This window comes from Apostichopus japonicus, chromosome 17 (assembly GCF_037975245.1).
Source record: "Apostichopus japonicus isolate 1M-3 chromosome 17, ASM3797524v1, whole genome shotgun sequence".
In the NCBI taxonomy this organism is placed as follows: Eukaryota; Metazoa; Echinodermata; class Holothuroidea; order Aspidochirotida; family Stichopodidae; genus Apostichopus; species Apostichopus japonicus.
The window spans coordinates 35,775,383-35,800,549 of record NC_092577.1 but is presented as its reverse complement, the minus strand read 5'-3'; the positions used below and the strand labels follow the sequence as shown (position 1 = coordinate 35,800,549).

The 25,167-nt window shown below is 37.8% G+C and overlaps 1 protein-coding gene across 11 annotated transcripts in view; it reads right to left on the bottom strand.

Moving 5' to 3' along the window:
- The window catches only part of LOC139984665 (twitchin-like), a 114,311-nt gene that overhangs the window by 4,991 nt on the left and 84,153 nt on the right, over positions 1 to 25,167 (bottom strand). For 10 of the 11 annotated variants that reach the window (XM_071998653.1, XM_071998656.1, XM_071998654.1 and 7 more), the window contains 23 exons: positions 24,673 to 24,829; positions 23,507 to 23,618; positions 22,728 to 22,900; positions 21,419 to 21,694; positions 20,442 to 20,729; positions 19,874 to 19,921; positions 19,225 to 19,272; positions 18,317 to 18,401; positions 17,852 to 18,055; positions 17,318 to 17,456; positions 16,570 to 16,769; positions 16,045 to 16,182; positions 14,853 to 14,898; positions 14,350 to 14,424; positions 14,055 to 14,157; positions 13,227 to 13,344; positions 12,353 to 12,525; positions 11,975 to 12,011; positions 11,003 to 11,135; positions 9,337 to 9,520; positions 4,471 to 4,650; positions 3,632 to 3,817; positions 1,322 to 1,399 (listed from right to left, as the gene is read on the bottom strand). In XM_071998653.1, the coding sequence (XP_071854754.1) occupies positions 1,322 to 1,399; positions 3,632 to 3,817; positions 4,471 to 4,650; positions 9,337 to 9,520; positions 11,003 to 11,135; positions 11,975 to 12,011; positions 12,353 to 12,525; positions 13,227 to 13,344; positions 14,055 to 14,157; positions 14,350 to 14,424; positions 14,853 to 14,898; positions 16,045 to 16,182; positions 16,570 to 16,769; positions 17,318 to 17,456; positions 17,852 to 18,055; positions 18,317 to 18,401; positions 19,225 to 19,272; positions 19,874 to 19,921; positions 20,442 to 20,729; positions 21,419 to 21,694; positions 22,728 to 22,900; positions 23,507 to 23,618; positions 24,673 to 24,829 (3,181 nt within the window). The remainder of the gene's footprint in view (positions 1 to 1,321; positions 1,400 to 3,631; positions 3,818 to 4,470; positions 4,651 to 9,336; positions 9,521 to 11,002; positions 11,136 to 11,974; positions 12,012 to 12,352; positions 12,526 to 13,226; positions 13,345 to 14,054; positions 14,158 to 14,349; positions 14,425 to 14,852; positions 14,899 to 16,044; positions 16,183 to 16,569; positions 16,770 to 17,317; positions 17,457 to 17,851; positions 18,056 to 18,316; positions 18,402 to 19,224; positions 19,273 to 19,873; positions 19,922 to 20,441; positions 20,730 to 21,418; positions 21,695 to 22,727; positions 22,901 to 23,506; positions 23,619 to 24,672; positions 24,830 to 25,167) is intronic. The other variant, XM_071998658.1, reaches the window with a different exon arrangement.

Below are 25,167 nucleotides of genomic sequence, written 5' to 3'. Positions count from 1 at the left end.
GTAACGAAAGACGAAAAACGACAGAGCTTCATGTAGAAAAGAGGAACTAAAAATGCTCAGCAGATCACACCAAGCACAGCAACCGGTTTGTACCCTGTAGTAAAACATTCAGTTGATAATAAACTATGGGGTATAACTTAGACCTCCGACCTTCACCCCTCCCCTACCCCCTTCCCCCACCTTCTTCACCGAGCAATACTTTAAATACCAATTTTTTCGGGGGCAACCAAAGATTTCTAACAGGTTAGAGAATTTAAAGCAATGCTGACTTTGTTCATGTTGTTTAAGAAACGACAGGCCTACAAAAAATAATGGTCCTTTATACATATACAAGTGTGGAATTAAGTATATGAATTAACGCAAGAACTTTCAGCTAAGTTTAGAGGAGTGTTCGTTTTATTCAAACCAAGCAAGGTGGGATTTGTTTACTTTCCATACTCGGTATTACACTCAATACTAACGGAACATTCTTTTAACATCCCATCCTTCAAAAATATATTTGTTTCCAATCAGCCACCAGACAATCCTTTTAAGAACACTACAGCAATGTTCATCTGTCTATTCATCTTTCTGTCTGTCTACATGTTCAGTATGACTGCACAAACGTCTGTTGAAATTGCCCACATAATTTAAGGTTTTAACTTCTCAATTTGTGTTTATTCATTGTTTTAATTAAAAATCTTATTCAACTCATTTGCATATGTTATACTTTCAATATTTAGAATTTGAATAACTACCATTTCAGTATAAATATAGAGGGTATTATACTTGTACAATGGAAAGTTAGTCTCATAACTAATGAATGATTGTAACGATGAGTATCATTCAATGTTCGGGTTAGTATACATACTAACTACGTTATAAGATATCTACACAGTTAGTTACTATATATCAGTGTTACAGAGTATAAAGAGAAATATTAGAAATTAGTTCTACTGGATCATACTATGGGAATTTTATCTATTCAATATTAATGATATTCAGATATAATCAATCACAAAAAGCACGTAAGCATTTCACTTAGATTTCCTCACAACAATCCTTCTAAATGAATAACAGTGACCATCCGTCAAGTACAGAATAGGCTATACATGCATCTGTGTTATATTTGCCAATTCTGTAAGTGACGTATGACCTTCAACAGGGATTTCCCCCACGGCTGGTATGCTTATAGGACTGCTGAGCCAAAAAAAAAAATTAGCTTTTTTTTTTTTTTTGTCGGGTGGGGATATATCCAAGATATAACGTCATTGTAACCCGAAATGACGTCATGGCTACGTAAGTGTCACGTGTCCAGGGAAGCTCTGGTGTTTTTCCTTACTTGTTACAGCAGCATCAACATCACCTTCGTCCTCGGCTCCTTCTTCACCTTCTTGGATTTCATTTTCTTCGTGAGTTTCTGTAAATAACATAAAGCCTGGGAATCAGTTTAGTTTTCTAGAATGTATACGTTGTTCGAAACAAGATAGCAAAAGAAAATTTTTTGAAATTCCTTCTAAGTCACTCTGTCTGTAGTATTACATGAAGGCGTTTTGTGCCCCCAGGTAAAGCTATATGAAAGGTTCTGACAGGCATCCCCACCCCACCCCCACCGCGTCGATAGCCCCCCCCCCATTGCCGTTTATAAATTCATTACATGAGTGAAAGAATTACTGCACTGACAGGCTGCTGTTTCAAGCACGCATAGCATACTGTTGTAATCTCCCTGTTGTGTATATGCAAGTAATATCGATTCTATATATACTTACTGTATTATAAAGGTTATCGCCATCAGCATCACTGAAGGCACATACGGGAATATTCCCCTTCTAGAGGTCGTTAGAAACAATTTATACACTTGCCGTTAAAGATGGCAAACAAATCCTTGCTCTGATTAGGACAAATCATATATAAGCATTGGCGGATCCAAGGGGGGGCCATGGGGGGCCATGGCCCCCCCCAAAGGTGAGCCAAAAAGTGTTTCCGAACATCCGCTAAATCATATGATTGGAAATTAAAAAAATCGAGAGGAATAGCAGTGGTAGATTAGTCTAAACCTTTTCGTTTTCTGGTTTAAAATTAAATGCAAGGCTCCCAATGACCCGCAATTCGCGGGAATAAGACCCGCATTCTAACACCCAAACCCGCTGACCCGCACAAGCGTCCGAAAAAACCGCATTGTAATTGTCAAGCATACATAAAAAAAATTGCATCAAATTTTGACTTAGCAACCATCATTTCTTTAGCATTTAGCATAATAGAGTATAAAACCTCCTTTACAGCATCATTTGAACCTCAAATTAGCCTATATTTCTTTTCATTGGGGTGAGCAGCGAACATTTTCATGCCACGGGAAAGAATGAATTATCACTTACTATTCAATTTATTGATGTTACACACAAAAAAATGCATATTTCTCAGAAAATTTTGGGTGACAAAAGCCTTTCTAAGTGCCACCATTTTACATGTAGGCATCACCAGGATTCCCAAAAAATTCAAAAGGGGAGGGGGACACCCCCTCCCCTTATACCCTCCCCCAGGACGGCGATTCATGGCATGGACCAGCATTTGCCTTCTCAAGAGTTGGGAGCTATGTAAATGTATGAGCATGAGGATTTACAGTTTAACACCATTTTGCAGGCTGGTTTGCAGGCATGTTACAGGCTGGTTGTAAGAAATTTATAACCTATGAGAAATAAAATTTCTTGAGAAAGATGATCCCAACTTTGTTTTATAAATATTTTAGAAAATTACACCTGGGAAACATTTTTTTTCGAAGTAAACTAACATCACCATTGTACACTTTTGTCGCACCAAATTGCATCTGAGGGCATTCAGCAATAGAAAATTTTCCCCCTCCCCCATATCACTCTAATGCCACTTTGGCCCCTCCCAAACAAAGGACCTGGATCCGCCAGTGTATATAAGGACTAGCGAATGGGGGGTTAGGGGGGGGGGGTGACGGCATGTGGCAACAGTGTCGCGGCAATGAGGCCAATTAGAGAAACCCAGGAAATATGGAGACAGGGAACAAATACGGGATGAATCATTATGTATTCTCATATTCATATTATACTTAAAGAAAACATTGAAGATTCTAAAAGAGTGCCTGATGACATACATGTAAATATGTTTCGTGTGCTCAATGTAATTTTGTTCGTAAGTGACCAACATTTAGCTAATAAATTGAATTAAATTTCGATTTAAGTAATAACTCTGTTGAAGCATATGATATCCCGGCATGGGTATTTGTATTAAAACTGATTCAAGCAAAACCAGATTACCAGCAAATTTGAAATATCGCAGCAAAGCTAATATTTGTCTTGGGAATTATAATTGGAAAGTGGTGGGATGGGGAAGACATGGGAAGAGAGAGAGTAACTGAGAGGGAATGGGAGAGATTGGGAGGTGTAGAGGAGGATGGGGGAACGTCAGGGGAACGGGATGAGGTTGGACGGGAAAGGGAGGTTGAGGAGCGAACGTGAGGGACATAGAGGGGATGCAGGCAGGAATGAGCATGGGGGGGGGGGGAGCATGAAGGTAGAGATAGTTCGATTGAGGGAGGGAGGAAGGGGAAATAAGAGGGGAGGTAATGGCGGGAAGAGGACGGATGGGGATCGGTGTGTCGCATTCTTTTATATGGCTCGCGTACCTTCTGTGACGTCAGTGATTTCAACTTGCTGTCCCGATGACGTATCATCTTGATGTTCCTCGTAACTTTCTTCGTGACGTTCTTCATGACGTTGGACATGGCGTTCCTCGTGGAAACCGTCTTCGTGTACCTCGTGGTGTTCCTCGTGGTGGTGCTCTTCGTGGTGTTCACGATGGTGTTCGTCTTCTATAGATGGAGAATGTGGGTCGGTGAGTGGGTGAGTGGGTGGAAAGCAAATGAGAATATTTAGCAGAAGTATAACTATAACGCTTCCTCAAAACAAAATCCTAGTAAGAAAGTAATAAGTTACACAGAACGAAACATATTGATCCGAACACAACAGGTATAGCAATCAAGAAACTCCTCCCGCCGAACGCCCTTCTCATCTATCCTACCCGACGCATAGGCATCTATTTTGGCAGGAGAAGGGGCGTCATTCCCCTACTCTTTGAATAATGGGACAAGACTATACTTGTGGTTTGAAATCCTTAACGGAGGGTCCCTTCTCTTATGGATCTTCAGTGTTTCAGTAATAACATGCATCCCCACACAATCAATAACAAAAGCGCCCACATATAGTACATGGCCTAAGCATCTTTCCAAACGAGAGGACTTTCAAAACTCCTGCGGAAGGACGGGGGGGGGGGTGGAAAGCTTGCCCTTGGGTCATGATTTGCCCTCGTGTGTTTAGATCCACCCGTGTATTATATTCAGTTAATTTTCATAACAGTTACATGCCCCCTCCCGCTCCTCCTTCACTTTGAGAAGCAAAATTGACGCCCGTGGTACAAGCGAAATAAAGTACCAGCAGTTATACCTCACTATTACGTCATGCTTACCCTCATCTGTCCTGCTTCTACTCCTCATTGTCTTCAAACCTCTCTGAATCTTTCTTGCTGCAATATCTTCATCCTCTTGTCTTTTAAATTCTTCGAATTCTTCATCGAAATCTTCTTTTTTAGTTTTTCTTGAGATTCTGGATTTTGAAGCCCCTCTCGGTACAGCCTTCTCTTTACCAACTTCATTAAAAAGGTTTCGAATGAAAGAAAAGAAAAACGTTTGCTATTTAACTTTTGTGACACTGAGTTTATACTGGGAGCCAGAAATGCACGTGGTTACCTATATTATGACATGACGTGTCCTTGAACTTCATAATTCTGTCGTGAATTAATTTGATCAAAACCGGTGCATTTTGCCATTGATCCTCAAGATTCAAAACTCTGTCTGATATTAAAACATAATGATGCTTCCTTTGCGACAATATTTATGCTAATAATTTGAAACAAGGACAACCAATGACCACGCTGTATGGCCACAGAAGGTACTACTCGACCGTTTCCTCTGTTCTGATTGGGTTGCATGTGTGTACTGTGTTGAGTGTAATGTTTTTTAGTGTCACTGTTACATGTACTGACTGAGACCCTGAATATATTACGAATGATAATAATTTGAAACAATGAAAAGCAATAATAAGCAATTACAAGCAATAAGGAGTGTTAGCTCAGTGGTTAACGCCGGTGCCTTCCAATCATAAGGTCCCCGGTTCTAGTCACTCCAAGATTAATGTATGTCGTCCAGTTACAGAGTTGTTGACAATTGACTATTCATAATCATGGACGTTAAATATGAATCTAAGAGACTGACTTCAGTCAGCTTGCGGCTTTGGTAAGCCAATGAGGCTTCTTCGCAAGTTCCTGCTTGCAGGAGGATCTAAAATACATACATACATACATAACCACACGGTATGACTAAAGCAGATTACATATTTACTGTGCTATCTTTTCTGTGTTTCTGATAGGAGTGCAATGATTGTGTTCTACGTAATTAGTATCATGTCACACCATGTACTGACTGAGTCAAGTTGACGAGAAATGTAGACCACATAAAGGCAAAAATCAGGACAATGATTAATTACTACCAATTATCAATACAGTGATCCTCTATTTATGAGGTCCGACGTTTGCCGGTTTTTGTGTCCCTCTTACGTCTAGACTGTAGCATGAGTGATACATGTCGGGGGGGGGGGGAGGTCCGGAGGGAGGGAAGCTAAGGGTCTCGGTCCTACCTATTTGAAGTAGTCTTGGCACTAAACATCAACAACAAAACCAATCCAAAACAAGGTACTTGTAGAGGAACAAAATAATTAAGGGTTCTTCAGTAGTTAATTACTTCTAACCGATGATTTCTTATGCATCGTTTTCTCGAGCTAGCGATATCGGTATCTATGTATACTTCTTTCATTCCCGGGAACACAGTTTCATTAAAATCACAGCGCTGTCACTGATTTCAGTCAGTCTTCCATTAGAGTCGAAGCAAAGGTGTTTGGAATACGACAGAAACTCCACCATGGCGTACAGCTAACCCGCATAAACGGCGTAATTCCCGTCTCATCCCAGCCCGTAAATAAAATTTCCCAAACCAATGAATCACGTACTATCACCTAGTCCATAAACGTAGAGCTATAACTTAGCCTACCTTGAAATAGTGTGGGTTGTGCTGTTTCCATGGTGATGTTTAATCTCTAATATGCGTTCTAAAAATGGGGGTATGCTTTGATAATTCTTGGTAAGCCAATTTTCTAGATTGGGGAGTCCAGGCCTGGTAAGCAGAATGCCAGGGTGTTACAGCCAGAGGCAGGGGGGGGGGGGGGGTCACATATTCTATTTTCTCATAATAAGATTAAGGCAAAATGAAGACTTCAGAAAGGGTGGCTGGTGACAAAATTGTCCAACGTGGATCTCAAGGCTCCTCGATAGGTCTTCTTTACATATTGAAGAGCTTGACATAACACAGGACTTCTGTCCTTAAAGTGATGCTGTATTGGCCCCAAATATGCTAGATATTCAAATATGGTCACCTTTGGTCAAAATTCTTAAACTGTTTTTATTACAAACCTTTGAGGAGACTTTCCCCAATGGGACATTCAGTCATCTTGTGTGTTCGTTTTGAATGTCTGAGAACAATTTAGAGAGTAAAGACCTCCAGGAAAGTACTTTTTTAAAACTTCTAGCATTAATAGCGAGCTATAATTTGGGGCCTATACAGACTACCTTTAAGGAAATATTTGATATGTAAAATTACCTTTCATGACAAAACAGCATGCTGTTTATTTTCAATCCATTGCATCAGTTAACAATAAACCTTATGTATATGTACAAAAGGAAAAGAAAAAACACTGCAATTCATGTTAATATATTATCTTTATTAAACTCATGAAGCCAAAAAAGAAGAAGTAAAACACACACACAAAAATAAGAACACACAATCATAACGGTAAGTAGGAAATCCATTGGATGCAAACTCCATGCTCAATGCGGTCAGATTATAAATTATTATTGATTTTCAACTCAATTTTTATTGAATTAACACAATAATTGTGTTCCAAAGATATAAAACAAACTGCTAGATTATTTTAAAAAAACGGTCATCATGAAAAATTCAAGAATATCCTAGAAACATCACCAGTTTGTGGAGACATATCGGCAGTAATTTGTGCTTCAGAGCATTTATACGATTATGGCATTGAGCAAATATAACCCCCTGCCTTATCCAACCCCCCTCCCCTCCCCCCCATCTCAATTACGTTTGCTACTCTCCTTTCTAGTTAGAAAAAGTAATTTTGTAACATCAAATCCATAGACCAAACTAACTTTTATGTATTCAATGCAATGATGGATTGCTGAGGGGTGGGGGTCTGGTGGGTCCAAAATTTGAGAACTACACTTAACAATTTATTTTATTTCTTAATTAAGGGGAACTATGCATGTACGGGGATATTCCAGTAGCATGCAGAGAAATAGTTAGCCTTAATAGAGAAATATTCCATGCCTCTTTTGGAGCCCCCACCCCCCCCACATGTTAATATCTTGTCCCTATTAAACTTGAGACATGGTTGACCGAATGTACCCCTTTTTTTCACTACTGTGGCTTAACCCTCTATTACTTTGTGGAAGTGTGGATGTCTCAATTGAGTTGACTCAACAGTGTGAAACATAAAATAGCTTCATATGTGCCAAAAAGTATTATTTCCCTTTACAACCATCATACTGTTACGGTAATGGTATATGCTACCATAACAGTAATGGTATATGCTGCCATAACAGTAATGGTATATGCTGCCATAAAGTTGTCCACCCAGGCATCGCATTAAATGTAGAACCATCCCAACCAATAATAAACAGAGATGCCTGTACAGAAATGTAAACTTATATCTGTGATCCTAAAATAATCATCATCATAATGGTATCTTTTCCCATAGTATGTGTGTGTGTGTGGGCAAGGGGGGGGTAGGGACCATTGGGAGTGGGACAGAGTGGTTCCAGAGGATGGGAAAATAAGGGCTATGAAAAGAGTATATCATTTTCAATATCTTGTACACTTTAGTTCTAGAGAAACTTGACAAATAAGAGTTATGTCATAACCTCTGCAATTTGGATTCAAAATAAAATTTCTAAGTATATGACCTGTCTTTAAGAAGAGTAATCTGATTCAAGAAATTATATTACAAAATCAAATCAGAAATAAAGTTTTAACATGCAGTCTGGAAAACCAATGCAAACTAAATCACAGGCAGCAGGCATGAAAGCAAGAAAAAAAAAGATGAAATTCTTATAAGAACGTAAAATGAAGGGAAAGAAAAAAACACATATTCTGGGGACGGAAAGTGATGACAAAATACTGGATTTGTATTTTTCTTAAAAACAATAGACTTTGTTTGGATCAACAAAACACATTGTCAAAGTTTAAAAATACAGTCACGATTTGAGCTTGCTAATATTTGTTCTGAATATGAAGAAGGGCTGACTTCTAAAATTATCCTTCACTAGTGTCAAATTACATTTTTTTACTACATTACTGACATAAAACAACAAAGACAACAGTAGCTTTTTAACAACTCTTGTCTTCTAGTCAATGTATGTTTGTCTTTGAAGTCCCGTCATATTTAACTTAAATTATCACCTTTTTAGCTTAAGTTTAAATTGTGTTTTACAGTTTATTGACATCAAAGAACAAAAGGTACAGAGGCTTTTTAACCCCTCCTTTTAGTCATTTCATGTCATTGTTTTAGAGCCATCAATGTGTGTACTTGTGTTAAGCCATGTTTATTTAGCATATGCTCTCAGATTATCCATAAAGCTGCTTAACACCAAATCATTTGTGTACAAAGATCTACGATGCAACCTAGCTAGTTCGGGATCAATGGAATCTTATTTATTAAATCTAATTAATCTAATTAGTTTGAAACCATTGAAATCTTATTTTGGGTAATATGCAATAGGAAATTTGATAAATTGTGGACCAGATGAAAAAAAAGATAAGCTGGTTTAAAGAACATTCATTGATCAATTGATGTTTTATGTACATGAAAACAAACATACTATACAGCAGTAAAATCAAATATTAGAAAACAGCAGAAGAGATTCTTTCTAGTCAATTCTATGATTAATAAGCCATTATTTTCACTCTAAAATTTAAGACGAGCATGGATGAAAATGATATTTATATGATTTTATGATTCAGAGGAAGAGAGAGATAGAGAGAGAGAGAAAGAGTCATCCTCCCTCCCCCTCCTCCTACTCCCACCTCTTCCTCCTCCCCTCCCCCTCCTCAGTAATAAAGATGCCTTCGTGGATGGAAGCCCATGCGAGACATACGCAGTCGTGCTTGTAAAGTGTTAACGTCAAGCTCAGCAGGCAAATGGTTACCTTGTACCCGGACCATACACTCTGTGGTGGCCTCTCCGACCTCGTTGTAAGCAATACAGGTGTACTTCCCCGAGTGTTCGCCCATCACTCTGTCTATCTCCAATGAAGCCATGCCGTAAGAGAACTCTAACTTCATGTCGGGATCTGATCGAGTCACTTCGTTACCGTTGAAGAGCCACCTAACCTGAAAGATGTCGACCAATGAAAGCAGCTCAAAGTATCAAAGGTTAAGATAAAGACAAATTAATCGTGTTTATAAAAGTTTTGCAAATTGCTCTACTGGGTCCAGCACTGTCAGTTTAGAGTTTAAAATGAAACCAATTTCCAACAAACGTTGAAAGAAGATACAAGGTAAGAGTTAATCGAGCAAAAGACGAGAACATTGAAATTTCAAAAAATACCGGCAAGGTAAATCATGAGTGTTGATTGGCCTGTTTGTCACAGCTGAATAGAGCACATTACTAGATAAATAGCTTAGGAGAGTTAGAATGCACAAAACTCTTAATATTTCTCCATCCATTTTAAAATACATTTATTACATTTTGCCCAATCATCATTGATTGCCAAGGAAATAACTTTTTCAACAAATGAACCATTCCTTGTGACCGGATTCAATATTAATTAATTATTCATTTCTTTTGTCTTAGTGTATTTATGGGAAGTTGCTATCAAATAACTCTGTTCCAGAAACTTTTTTGAATCAAATATGCTTCATGGTACTATCAACTATGTCAGTACAACATATATTATTAGACAAACACATAGAGATCTGATAATACTTTTAATGTACACATTTTTGTCCCTATTTTGTTTCTGGCAATTTGATAGAATGCACACAACCATGAGAAAAAACACTACTGGACAAATATATTTTATTTTTAAGGTATTAATGGCTCCATAACTCTGAGTAGATTGAAGTGAAGGTAATGAGGACTAACTTTAGCAGGTGGATATGCTTGTACGATGCAACTCAAGTAATGTACAAAACATTAGATTGAAGTGAAGGTAACTTTAGCAGGTGGATATGCTTGTACGATGCAACTCAAGCAATGTACAAAACATTAGATTGAAGTGAAGGTAACGATGACTAACACTAGCGGGTGGATATGCTTGTACGATGCAACTCAAGCAATGTACAAAACATTAGATTGAAGTGAAGGTAACGTTGACTAACACTAGCGGGTGGATATGCTTGTACGATGCAACTCAAGCAATGTACAAAACATTAGATTGAAGTGAAGGTAACGATGACTAACACTAGCGGGTGGATATGCTTGTACGATGCAACTCAAGCAATGTACAAAACATTAGATTGAAGTGAAGGTAACGATGACTAACACTAGCGGGTGGATATGCTTGTACGATGCAACTCAAGCAATGTACAAAACATTAGATTGAAGTGAAGGTAACGATGACTAACACTAGCGGGTGGATATGCTTGTACGATGCAACTCAAGCAATGTACAAAACATTAGATTGAAGTGAAGGTAACGATGACTAACACTAGCGGGTGGATATGCTTGTACGATGCAACTCAAGCAATGTACAAAACATTAGATTGAAGTGAAGGTAACGATGACTAACACTAGCGGGTGGATATGCTTGTACGATGCAACTCAAGCAATGTACAAAACATTAGATTGAAGTGAAGGTAACGAGGACTAACTTTAGCGGGTGGATATGCTTGTACGATGCAACTCAGTTTGCCATGGCTTCCTTCTTGCACTCCTCTGGATCTAAGCTGGAAGGTAAACTCTGGACTGTGTCTTGGTTTCTCAGGCATTGGCATTGCTACATATCTGGTCGAAAAATTAACATTGATGGTCAAATAAGTAACATAAAAACACAATAAAAATTATTAGAAACAAGAGACAAACCCAAAACCTTATCTCAGGTATCTTTTGAGTTACCAATGGTGCACAAAAAATTGTCCCCCCCCCACACCCCTTAAATAATTAGATGGAAATCTGCAAATTAAAATTATCTGTCTGAAGGTCAACGAGACTATTAAATGGCATATTAAGAGTATATTAATACAAATATCATGGTTAAACATGGATTAACATGGTTTCTTAATTTTCTTTAAGTTTTTTACCTTTACTCTTTTAAGTTTGTACAGTGCCACAGCTTATGTTTTACATATAAATGTGCGCTTTAGAAATGTTTAAATAATAATAAAAATAATAATATCAATATCAATGTACTAAATATTAACCACATATTATAGATCACGCTGTGTTCTGTCAGGACCATCACAGTGTCCAATATTACATTAAACCGCAGCAAACCAGTTTCCTTTCCTAAGTTGGGACAACCTCCGTGGCAATGCTTCTGAATGGTCTAGGTCGTACTGCACCATAGACCCAAACCCAACGAAAGAAACATTCAAGAAGAGAACAGAAAGTATAGCTGAATGGCAAATTTGCCTCAAGTAAAGGAAACTGTATCAAAATGTTTTATGGACATATTTTGGACAAACCTCTAAGCTCAAATTGTCTGGATGGTCAAGTTATTCTGCACCGTCAGCTCAAACCGACAAATGACCTGTTCATGAACTGACCATGGCAGAGTACAAGATTAAATGAAAGGTTGTGTCATCCACACACACACATACAAATATCTGAAATTCTTGACTTACTTTGGTTTCAACTTTACTCTTCTCTTCAATGGATCAGCTGTAAGGTAGCAAAAGAAAGTAGAAGATTGATATAAACTCAAATAATAATTAATCAATAATAATAAAATTAAAAATAATAATCATAATAATATGTGATTCAAAGTCATGATTTCTTCGAACAATTTTTCATGATAAAAAATTGTGCTTTTCCCAATTTTCAGTCAAAGATTATTTATTGTCATACAAATATGCAAATCATCAACATGTTTTTAATCCATTTCCAAGACCAGCAAGTACCAATGAGCACTGATAGATCATTACAGAAGGCAGACAGATAAATCCTGCTTTGTGATTGGTTGTAATAGTGGTCCATTTCTTTTGACTGCTAGCTGTACTCACGTGCTACTTCTACTTTCATAGTGTGTGTCATTTCACCATACTGGTTGACTGCTTTTACAGTGTACTCTCCCTGGTCGGCCTCCGATACTCTCATGATGTTTAAATTGTGGAAGATTTTGTCGTAGTCTATTCTGTGTCGTAGACTCTGTCTGATAACTTCACCGTTATGGTACCTTAGCGAATAAAGAAAAATGAAATAAAACGTTTCCTTCTGTTCCTCAGCGTCTATCATTGCAATTCATTCTGTGACACTACAAACCCTCAAAAAACCATTACACCTCCTATCAGGATAAGGTAAAGATGGGGAATAAAGGAATAAGAGTTTAAAGAATTCTGGAAGCAGAAATTTTGACAACTTATATGGAAGAGAAACTATTTTTCTGTGATAGTTCAAAACCCAGTCTCAATATCTTCTCTCTAACTCTAGATATGGTTGTTTGAACGTAAACTATTTTTTACCAGATTGAAACCCTTCCACACTCAAGGAAGTGTATCTTATTAGGTTGTCTACAATGTCACATTGTTAAATGCTCTTAACATTAAGTTTTATATTCTTGTCATATATCATTGTTCCAATGTGATACATTTGGAATGTTCGCTAAATGTCAACTTTTCTCTTCATTTAGAATTCCATGACTATACAACTTGTTTTTTAAGACTGTTGTCTTACGGTGGATTAATGATTTCTAAATGATAAATAAAACAAATACTAGTTTTTTCAGCACAATTACCACAATGACACCACTGACTATGCGTTTGACAGATGATTGGGGGAGTGGGGGTGGGTGGGGGAGGCTGGAGGAAGATAGAGGTAGGGCAAGAACTGAGAGGCAGAATCACATATTAGTGCACCACAGGGAAGTTAAACACTCACCAAGTAACTTCTGAATCTACTGGAGCAGCTACATGGCACTGGAAGCTGATATCTCGGTCTTCCATCTGAGCCAGGTTATGTGGTCGCTTCAAGAAGCGCGGTCTGGCATCCTTTTTGTCTTTAAAGGAGCAAGAAAAAAGAAAAAGGGTGTCATAGATCATTGAAAATGACTGATGGTGTGAACAATTAAGGGATGGAATGCGTGATAACACTTGGTGATGATTTGTTTAGGCTTTTAATTTTACATCATGATAGGTAACAGAGTATAAATTAATCTTATAATGCTAGATCAAACATTTAGTAATTACGCAATAAGGCAAAATAGATGAAACAAAAGAAGAATTGATGCAAGATACTGAGTACAGCACAGTGATATCCTAACACCCTTCCCCACCTCCCCTCCCTCCAGGTGAACTTACCTATACGTGCTTCACAAATAATGTCATCGTTAAGATACTGAGTACTGCACACTGAAGCCCTAACACCCCTTCCCCACCTCCCCTACCTCCAGGTGAACTTACCAATACGTGCTTCACAAATAACAACATCGCTAAGATACTGCGTAAAGCACACTGAAGCCCTAACACCCCTCCCCCCTCCCCTACCTCCAGGTGAACTTACCAATACGTGCTTCGCAATAACAACATCGCTAAGATACTGAGTACAGCACACTGAAGCCCAACCATCCCCCCCCACACCTCCCCTCCCATCAGGTGAACTTACCAATACCTGCTTAACAAATAACAACATGGCTAAGATACTGAGTACAGCACACTGAAGCCCAACCATCCCCCCCCCCACACCTCCCCTCCCATCAGGTGAACTTACCAATACGTGCTTCACAAATAACAACATCGCTTTGCAGTGGTCTCCTTCTCCTGTGTGCACCATAAGCAGCGATACGACCAATGGGCAGTGTGGCTTCACCCTCCTACAAGGAGAAGGATAATGAGGAGAGGATTAAAAGGGTTATGAACGTATTGGATGGTCGTGAGTTAAACTGATTATGATTCATTATACTCTACTCAATTAACATGACATAAACCACCAGGCAAATACATGAATGCAGAATGTTAGCTTATAGTATATGTATAAAAATGATATAGAAACATCTACCACTTACAATCCAATCTTCAGATTCACACATAGCTTTGTGTCTACCGACATCGATACGCGCTTTGTAGTTTTTGCTGGAGCCCTGAAAGAATAGGAGACACGGTAAAATATAACATTGAACAGAAAGTGGTATTTTCTAGAATTTTGAAACCATAACCCTATCGGCTGCTAATAAAAACAATCATGAGAGATTTGCATTTTTCAATACAAAATTTTAGAGCATGCAAGTTTAAAAAAAATCTTTGGGTGGTCACTGCTTTAAGAATCCATTTATTATTCACACACTTTTTGGTGAATGGGAACCAAGGTCATATATCGGATTATTCCAACAGTGAAATCTTCATAATTTCCTAATGCGAGGTAAACTAGAGCAAGGAAGGTGTACATATAGTGTCATATGACACAACAATCCAAATTAAACATTCAAACTCAATATGCAAATTTAAGAAGGTTGGCTAGTTTTGATGGCCATAAAGTCAACAATGGTTAAAAATTATTTGTGGAACAAACCTTCAGCCATGGATGATCAAGGCAATCATGTGCTCCCATTCTATCACTGATGAAAGAGAAAATGAGAGAAAAGGGAAACTTAGATCACATTATTGCGAGGTATCAAAGGCAATTTCTTATTAAGCAATGTCACGTTTGGCATGGTGGTGTCTACCTCGTGTGTGATGGGGTCTAGATAATGTGGAATGATGTTGTCTACCTTCTGTGGGATGGTGTCTACCTCATTTGGGGTGATGGTGTACACCTCATGTGCAATGTTGTCTACATTCTGTGCGATGTTGTCTACCTCGTGTGGGATGTTGTCTACCTCATGTGGGGTAATGGTGTACACCTCATGTGGAATGATGGTGTCTACCTTGTGGGATGGTGACTACCTCATGTGGGGTGATGGTGTACACCTCATTTGGGTGATGGTGTCTACCTCCACCTCTTGTGGGATGGTGGTGTGTACCTTGTGTGAAATGGTGTCTACCTAATTTGGTGGGTGATGGTGTCCATCTCAAGTGGAAATGTGAGCACCATAATTTGATCACAGTGGAGGCCCAGTTCAATGTTTTATATTCAGTAGATCTCTATAGCTACCAATTAAATTAATCATAACTTAGATCATAAGTAGTAAGGGTGGCACCTGGTGTGCTGTGTGGTCTTATAGCCTTGTAGCAGGTCTGTACCTGAGTTCTAGCATATTTGCTTATGCCATTACTGGCCCTCATGGTCTTGTACTCGTACTCATACCAGACCATTTTGGAAATCTAGTGAACTAGTGCAGAGTAAAGAACTATACTGACAGCTTTGTAAAGTACTCGAAACCATACTGACAGCTTTGTAAAGTACTCAAAATCATACTGACAGCTTTGTAAAATACTTGAAATCATACTGACAGCTTTTTTAAGTACTCGGCTTTGCAAAGTACTCAAAATCATACCGACAGCTTTGTACACATACTCAGCATACTACCAGAGCACTTCCACTTGTACCCTTGCTGTGTTACTAGCTGTAAAAGTCTGGTGCCATGAGGCACCTTCTAGCTTCATTGAGTTGTCAAGACATTAGATTTAGTCATTTCAAATTGTCTGATTGTTTGATAGCATCATAAATAAATCAATGAATGATCTCCAATATATACATTGATCGCAAAATCGTAGTTCGGAAAATGGACGAAGACATCTCAAGAAATCAAAATGCGACTTACTCTTTGCTCTTCACCAGAAGTTTTGAGATGAAATCCTGTGCGTCCTCAGAGATGTCACGGAAAGCACTTCGGTCAAAGCTCCAATCACAGCTCTTGATTTTGTCAGCTGACTCCTCGAATGGATGGATACCACTCAACCTGTCGACAAATGATGTGAAATTGTTAATTTAACACGATTACCTCAAAAGAAAACATTTTGATTTTTGTCATATTGTCATCAGCCTACAAAAGAGAGAACCTGTTTTTAATTTTGCTTTTCAAGATTTGAACCTTTCAAATATGTTATTCAAATTTTTGTAAAATGTTCAATTAATATAAATTTTGAAGATGTTGTTATCAAAGGGGTTTTCTGGTGACCTTGAGACAAACTTTGACTGAGTAATATCTCTTTCATACAAAGTGAAATTATCACAATATGCATTTAGACTTAAGAACCAAATGTATTATAAATTATATGCTTATAAAAGAGAAATTCTTTTGTATTTTTTTTTACAGATAGTTTTCCTGTTCAAGATTTACACTTACAGTGTGTACACAATGACACCAACGGTCCACATGTCTGTGCCAAAGCCCACAGCATCGTTATTGAGGACCTCAGGGGCGGAGTAGCCAGGCTTGGCTTGGACAATCTTGGCTCTCTCATCGGGATCCAGTTTGATAGCTAAACCAAAGTCGATGATCTTTAGGGAGTCTGATTTCTTGGTCTCATAGAGGATATTTTGAGGCTAAAAATGAAGGATTGAAAAATGAGACAAATTACTGCTATTAGTGTCCCAGAGCAGCATTTGATAGTGAATCTGAAGATTTGGTGCATATATGTATCGCACTGTACAATTCATTAACATAACAGATTTTAATTATTCACAAAACTTGGGCCTATTTCACTCGATATAGATTGTCTGTTTGAAAATAACCATATAAGGAGACCTTCTTGTTTGTGAAGGGAAAATGGGTTGGAAACTGTTTTCTCCTTTGTTCATGGAGATACATACCCTAACGATTTATGCCTTAATTTCAGTGATAATAAGGTAATACTGTAATATTTTGAATTAACGTTCCTATTGTATAAATACACCAAACTGAGTGTGAACAATGTGTCTGGGTGACAGAATTGGCCATCTTCAATGACATCTTTGCAAATTAACAATTATCTGTTTCTCTTTACATAACATCATGTGTTTAAATCAATACATCGTAAAATCGTATCAATGCATACTGAGTTTGTACGAAAATAAGTTAATTAGTTGAAAGAGAGGTGTCATAGGTAACGAACCTTCATATTAAGATGCATGTAGCCTTCCTTATGTATATGCAACAGACCCTCGCAAACTTGCTTAGTGTACAGACGGACTTCATCTTCGGTGAGTGAGCCAAGATCCCTGGCTCTCTGGAATGCATCACCACCGCTCAAACTGTATAGATGGAAAGAGAAAAAGATGAAGATGGAATGAAAGATGAAAAGGGCATTGCTATTGTAGCTGGAAAAGGGCTTGAAAATACAGAGAGGTAAAATAAGTCCACCTTTCCACCACCCCCCTCCCCTCCCCCCTCCTTCCATCTTCTCATTATTCTGCCAATTATCCTAAGTTCCATCTAGTATTTACTTGCCAGTGATGACTCTGACATTGACCAGAGAGGGAAGCTCTACATAGTCTCGGATAATTGCGGGTTCCAGTTCTGGTCGGTTCAAAAACATTCTGTCCAGATTCAAACAAAGTTTCAAACTAGATGTGGGAACAGTCTGGTATATGTTACGCTTGCTAGCAAGTCTACCTTTCTTTTTAAATTTTAAAGCTAAAATGCTTACAGGTCGAGAATGAGGACGACTTGATCGTCATCCTGGTCGAAGGTATCGTGGAGTCTCTGGAGACGAGGATGTTGCAGGCATCCCATCACCTCCATCTCTTCCTTCAGGAGAGCCTTGTCTTTGGGTTCTATGTTGATAAACTTAGCAGCAAAGTTCCTGCCCGAGGACCTCTCTACGGCTCGGTGGACGACACCGAACGGACCCCTTAGTAGTTGGAAGAAATAGAAGATCATGTTCACAATCATTGCTCTGATTTTACAACATTGCAGAGGGCTGCATTGATAGTTTTTTTAAAACCTCAAATACCCTAAGAAACTTTACAGGTGTGTTTTATGCTGATTGTATTTTGCCCAGCTGTGATGCAAATGTATTACAAACCAATCATTATCAAAGAACCTGATTATCATAATTACTTATGCAGATATGCAAATCCAACTTTGAAATCAAGCTGCCATTGGTACGTACTTGCCAAGTTCCTCCATGATGTCATATTTGTCTTCTGCTTTTCCCTTCCTCCATTTAGCCTTGACAGCTTTGAAGGTATCGTCAACTGAAAAATAAAAAAATAAAAAATAATAATAATAGTATTAATATTAATAATATAATGATAATGATAATGATAATGATAATAATAATAAAAATAATAATAATAATAATAACAATCATAATAATAACAATCATAATAATAGTAATAATAACAATACGACCAGAATAATAAGACACCATGTCCAAGAGGCCAGCTATGTAGAACAAAATATCTTCTGCTGTCAGCTTCACACAGTAGACACTGCTTGCTCTGCTGAGATAATCTCTATTATTTGATATTCAGCCATGCTGCAGGGGATTTTGCAGCTGCTGCTGCAGCTTTTCTTTCCTAATATGGTGAGGAATACTTAATACTGAAATACTAAGATCACTTTAATACCGACAATAACATTAAATCTCATTATTCTTTCAAGTTATTTTGTCAACCTGTGTTATCTTCATATCCCAGGCTTGAGGGAAAGAAGACATAACTGAAAATATGGTCTGTTACTGTCATTCCAACAAAATTGCACCAAACAAATGAAATTCCATATTTTTGCAAGTGCAGTCAGTCAAGCATATAAGAGTAAAATTTGTGGGACACAGAATATTCTGTGTTTGAATAAACTTGAATTTACTCAAGATCAGTTCCAAAGTCACCAACGTCTAGATGTAAATAACTGTTCTATCAACATGTTATACTTACCTAAGTAATCACACCATGTTCTACTTACTTAAGTAATCACACCATGTTCTACTTACTTAAGTAATTCACACCATGTTATACTTACCTAAGTAATCACACCATGTTCTACTTACTTAAGTAATTCACACCATGTTATACTTACCCAAGTAATCATAGTCAGCTGGGCGCCTTGTCCCTCTCTTAGGTGCAGCTGGTAGCAGAAAAATAAAAATCACATCAAAACCATTCTTATTCCTTACTATATTGAGAGTAGATTTTGGGCATTTCCAATGCTGGATTTCCACAAAAATGTACTTTATTAGCTTAGGTTTTCAAGATTCACTTCAAAATATTGAGTTAAAATGTAATAAAATTTGTTTTGGAAGAAAAAATGTTTGTCATTAGGCTCCCTTGCAATCTTAGTTTGTGTAATACTCAATGGGTTTTACTAAACTTGTTTAGGCAAGTGCAAAAAAATTGCTTTAACAAGTATGAAATCAATATATCAAGCAAAAAATGAGATAGAATAGTATCCTGTTTTCTTCATAATTCACTTTTATTAATAAATATTTTATTTATTTTAATAATTTAATTTGTTTATACTTGCAATCGTCACTAAATAACTTATTGGTAAATCAATGGCAATATTTACTTTTTCTAAATTTACATTAAAATAATGTAAAGCTGTTTAGAATTAATCTCTGAGAAAACATAAACTTATAGAAATGTGAGCAAACTGTTAATTACTGCCTACACTTTTCTCAAAGATAATTAAACCGGTTTAGCTCAATACAGTTAACGATTCTAATTACCTGATTCTTGTTCCTGTTCCATTTGGAACTTGATTTTACGTTCTGGTTCTGGAAGAAAGAAAGACAACGAAAAGAAATAAATACACCTTTAATGAAACCTCTCTAGTCAGCAAAATATATCATAATAAACAGGGAATACAGATTAATTTTACTAACATTAAAAATCACATTCAGTTAAACTTAAGTCATTCAGACTTGCAAGGTAAAACTTTCTTTTACCCTACGATATCTTTGATTTTAAGTCTTCTTTGATTTTAAATTCAACATGAGTTATTTCAGTATATGCATACTGCCTTTAATCTGCAAAGTACACTTGCTAGTGCCTTCAGACTTGCCAAATGTTTGCAAGGATAAAAGGTAAAAGCTTTGTGGGTGATAGGGAAGGGTTAAATGATGCCAGAAACTCACCTGATACCATTGTACACATAAGGCAACTTGTTTACTACTTCTAAAGGACGCAACCACCAAATTCTTTTGGCTAAGTACCTAAGGGTCGGGGGGTTGGGAGGGGGGTGGGGTGGTAGAATGGATGAATGGTGAGAGGTGGTAAATGGTGGCAGGGACTCACCGGGTGTGGTGATCGTGTGAGTCACTTCTATTGGTTCGCTCGCACCAATGATGTTTTCTGCTTTCACCCTGAAACGATATTCCTTGTTGGGACTGAGGAAATTGACCGTGCAGGTGGTTTCTGAAGAGGTGGCACACCTTGTGAATACATCCGATCCCTTGTCGGCTCTTTCAATCAGGTACCCGGTGACTGGAGTACCGCCATCCTCTGCTGGGGCGGTCCATGACACTGTGACTGATTCGTGGGATAAGTCGCTCACGCGGGCGTTCTCTGGAGCTTTCGGAGCATCTGAAAAAATTTGGAGAAACAGGAACAATATACATGAGCATTTATTTGTCTGTTTTGCAATCAGGAATTAAAATTAAACTCACAAGAAAATGAAGAAGAAAATCCCCGTATTTATAATTACTTCACTTCCTGCATGAAGCTGAAAAACATTTTGTTAGTCGGAGTTGACTGATTAAACTTAATTTAATGTACAAGATGATACATTTAGACATTACCTTTGTTGTAGGGCAACACATGTTGTAGACACTTCCAATGGCTTGATATTCATAGCCCTAACATATTTAATTAACATAGCAATACATATGGACCCTCTACAGTATCATAGACTAATGTAGCAACCATTTAGGCCAATTTGCTAGTAAAGAAAAGTCTGCCAGCTCTTAGATGTTGCAGGTGAAACTTCACCAATGTCCAAGTTTGGCAAACACTAACTAAAAAAAGTATCAAATATGATCTCAACTAGTCTCAGGTCAACACCTTCCACCAAGAAACAAAAACTATGATAAATCACAGTTGGGTTAAAACGTTCTTAAATTTTTGGGATATAACAGAGTTTAAGACATTTTTCTTGTTACTCCATTGTATTGTCATGCTCTATATATGAAGGGCGCCCCCTTTATTCTAAAGTTTTGACCCTCTGTTCTACAGGGTAACATTGGGCATGCATAATTCATTCCATTTTCTCATACCTGTAATTTTGATTCTGATGGTAGCGGAATCGCTGCCTACTTCGTTCTCTGCAGTCAACCTGTAGGAACCTGTATCTTCCCCTGTGGGATTCTCGATGCTCAGAATCGCAAATCTCGGTGTAGAGCTGACATTTGCGGTCATCTTCGCTCCCTCTCTCGACCAGGAAGTTTCTGGCTTAGGGAAACCGATGTAAGGGATCTTTATCTTGATAAATTCACCCTTGAAGAATCGGATCTCTCCTTCGTATTTTGAGGGAACTTTAATCTTTGGAGAGGCTGAAGAGTAAAGAGTGAAATGATCTTTTTGTAAATTTTTATTTATTCTATTAGTAATTTAATGCAACCACTTGCCAAAACTAGTCAAGAAACCATGCCAAATTAACAATGGACTTTGTTGGTTTAATCTAAAGGAGCTGGTCAACTTCAAAATTGAGCTGTTAGGTGAAATTATCACCATTGCTCAAAAGTAACAGAATATAAACAGGAAAAGTGATAACGGTAATTAGTAAATACCTATGCTCATAAGGGCATAAACTCTTTATAGGTACTCGGGCAACTTCTGGCATTATGGTTACTGGGTGTGATCAGATGTTCCTCAAGAGTATTAGCTAAAGCATTCCCTGAAGTCTTCATGAAAGTAAAGGGGAGGAGAGGGGAATGAAGGGGGGAGGGAGAGAAAGAATGTAGGGTGATGGAAGAATCATATCTGGTTTATTAATTTGTATTAAATTGGTGATTCTATAGGAATTCTCATGACATAGTACATATTACTCCAGAAAAGTTAGTGTAAGTGAAAATTGTGTATGTTGTGTGATAATGTTGAATGTTTGCAAGGAAACTAGTGTTACTAGGTTAATAATGCCTCTGGTTTTTTATAGCACAAGAGGATTTAACAATTTATTTTGTGTAGGTGCTTGTTAAGTGTTCAAATTGCTCCCTTCTGATCCAATTTTTATGATTTAAAAAAAATAGAAATCACTTATCAGCAGTGATACGCACTGGTCTTCAAAGGATGAGGGAGGGGGAGGGGAAGGGGCGGGAGAAACTTCTACCCCGACAGGTTTAGGCAGGGGCATGAACCTTCATGAAAGAGTATCCTGAGAGCCAAGAGGCGAGTGGACTCATTCTTCCCCAACTGAATGTCAAAAATCTCCTGGCATAACATTTTACCCCCGACTGACGATGGAGGTGGAAAGAGGGGGGTATGGCCCCCAGATCCATTCCCTTGGAATTGAGGGCAGACATCACTTGCCAAAAGTAGGGATACTTGTTGAGCAGTTTTGACGATTCTAAGCATTTCAAAACTTACTCTTGACAATCAGAGTGGCACGGCTGTATTTCCGGCCTCCACGGTTGCTGATTTCGGCAGAGTATTCATCAGCGTCTTCGTCGCTTAGATTGCTGACGGTTAATGTGGCCTTATCATCTTCGATGTTGACGGAATACTTGTCATTGTTGAACAGCTCCCGCTGTCCTTTAAAGCTGGAGAAGAAACAATGACAACAATAAAATTAAATTCTGATGTTGTTCGATTGCCTTTCTTGACCAACTGCCAATCAATAAAACTATCGATCGAGTGGTTCATTGATTGAAAAATGGTATAAACTTGAGTAGTCAACTTTCTTTGGATTCAGTTCCCATAGAACAAGATCACACAAGGACAAACATACCAGTGTATGAGATACCATGAAGACCTGCCATATACACATGGTTCGTCTTTTTCATTTAATTTCAATACCTTAATGTATGTATGTATGTATTTAAGATCCTCCTGCAAGCAGGAACTCGCGAAGAAGCCTCATTGGCTTATCAAAGCCGCAAGCTGACCCAAGTCAGTCTCTTAGATTCATATTTAACGTCCATGATTATGAATTCTCAATTGTCGACAACTCTGTAACTGGACGACATACATTAATCTTGGAGTGACTCGAACAGTCAAATTGTTGTCAAATTACTGTCAAATTGTTGTACACATAAAGGAAATGCTAAGTCATATACATTTAGGTTGGATGACTGTAATATATTTAGAGACTTTGTCCTGCCTCATCCTGTCCAAATAAAAGTTATAATTCTGACATTTATACTCACAATCTAATTTCAGGGGCTGGCTTGCCGGTAAATCCACAAGTAAACTTAACCGATCGACCTTCCTCGCCCTGGGCATTTTCCATATTCTCTGTGAATCGTGGCTTGAGAACCTCTGAAATATGAATGGATTTAATCAATCAATACATGATACATGAATAAATTAATCAATAACATACATGAATAACATATGGACCGGTATATATTTTTCAGCGGTGCACAAATTCTTCCTTCAGTCCTTGAAATGAAGACAAATACTGACTTTTTAAGTAGAGATGGTAGTGTTCTTGGTCTCTATTGAAAGTAAAGAGTCTAGAGTAACCTTTAGAGGTTAACCTTGTTCTATTATACCAACTAGAACTATGCATATGCATATCTGTAGTTGAATATGAGCATGTGTGTGCACATAAGCATATACATAGAATACATTTTCAGCCAGTTGGAACAGTTGACTAATGCTAATACCACTCCATACTGTCCTCCATCATCATGCTTCAAAGCACTAGTACTGACAGTATGAACAGTTTCTAACCTTAATCTGATTCTAATGCTAATACCACTCTATACTGCCCTCCCATATCATGCTTCAAAGCACTTGTACTGACAGTATGAACAGTTCATAACCATTATCTGACAGAAACATGATTTTCATACTGCTAATTCTGTCAGTGCAAGTGCTTTGAGGCAGGACTTGACAGTACAGTATAGAAATAAACTGTCACAACTGGGTGTAAAGTTTAACAAAACCAATGAAATAACTTATTATTTCTATTTATCATAGTAATTTCAAGGTTTGATTACTTTTAAACTTGTGTAAAAGTAATTGGGTCTGACGTTTCGATCCAAGTAGGATCTTTTTCAGAGGCTGAATGACAAGTAACAGAAACTACAAGGGACAAGTACAAGCACAGAATACAGATAGGTAGTTTTAATAAAGATAATGCAGAGAATACAGATAGGTAGTTTTATTTTAATTTTACTATTATATGTATCATGCATTACTGAACTATTCCAGGAGTTCCCACAAAATGTTAGTTCATACTTCAAACAATTCTGTGAACAAAAACTGCTATAGGTATTTGTGCTTGGAGATACAATTTCCCACTTGACAGAGAGCCCTCTTTGCTATGTTTTGTAACATTTCGAATGAACGCTGTTTTGATTGTTACCATGGGGATCTTTGATTCTGGTTGGCATGGTGGTCTCCGAGGCTGGCCCCTGACCAGCATCATTCAAAGCTGAGACACGGAACTCATAAACTCTATCTTCGATCAGATTGTCTACTCTGAAGTTGAAGGTGTTCACGTTGTTGCGGTTCACACGCACCTGAGTGGGGAGGGAAATGTTATTTCAAAGAAAATCCCTTACCAATAAATAGAATCAGACCTGTGTCAACCCAAACTTAACAAACTACAAAAGGTAAAAGTGTGGAAAACATGTTTTTTTTGTGTTTTTAACCATGTTTTCACACGTAAAACCGCATGTGTTCAAAACATGTGGAAATCTGTTGAGTTTGACTCATGTGACAATGTGAGCTAATGTGTTTCTATATGTGACAATCAATAACACAAATGCAACTCAAGAATACTGAAATACATAACTTGAAACATTCTGGATCTCACAATAACATGTGTTTTCTTCAGTTACATTCTAACACATATTTC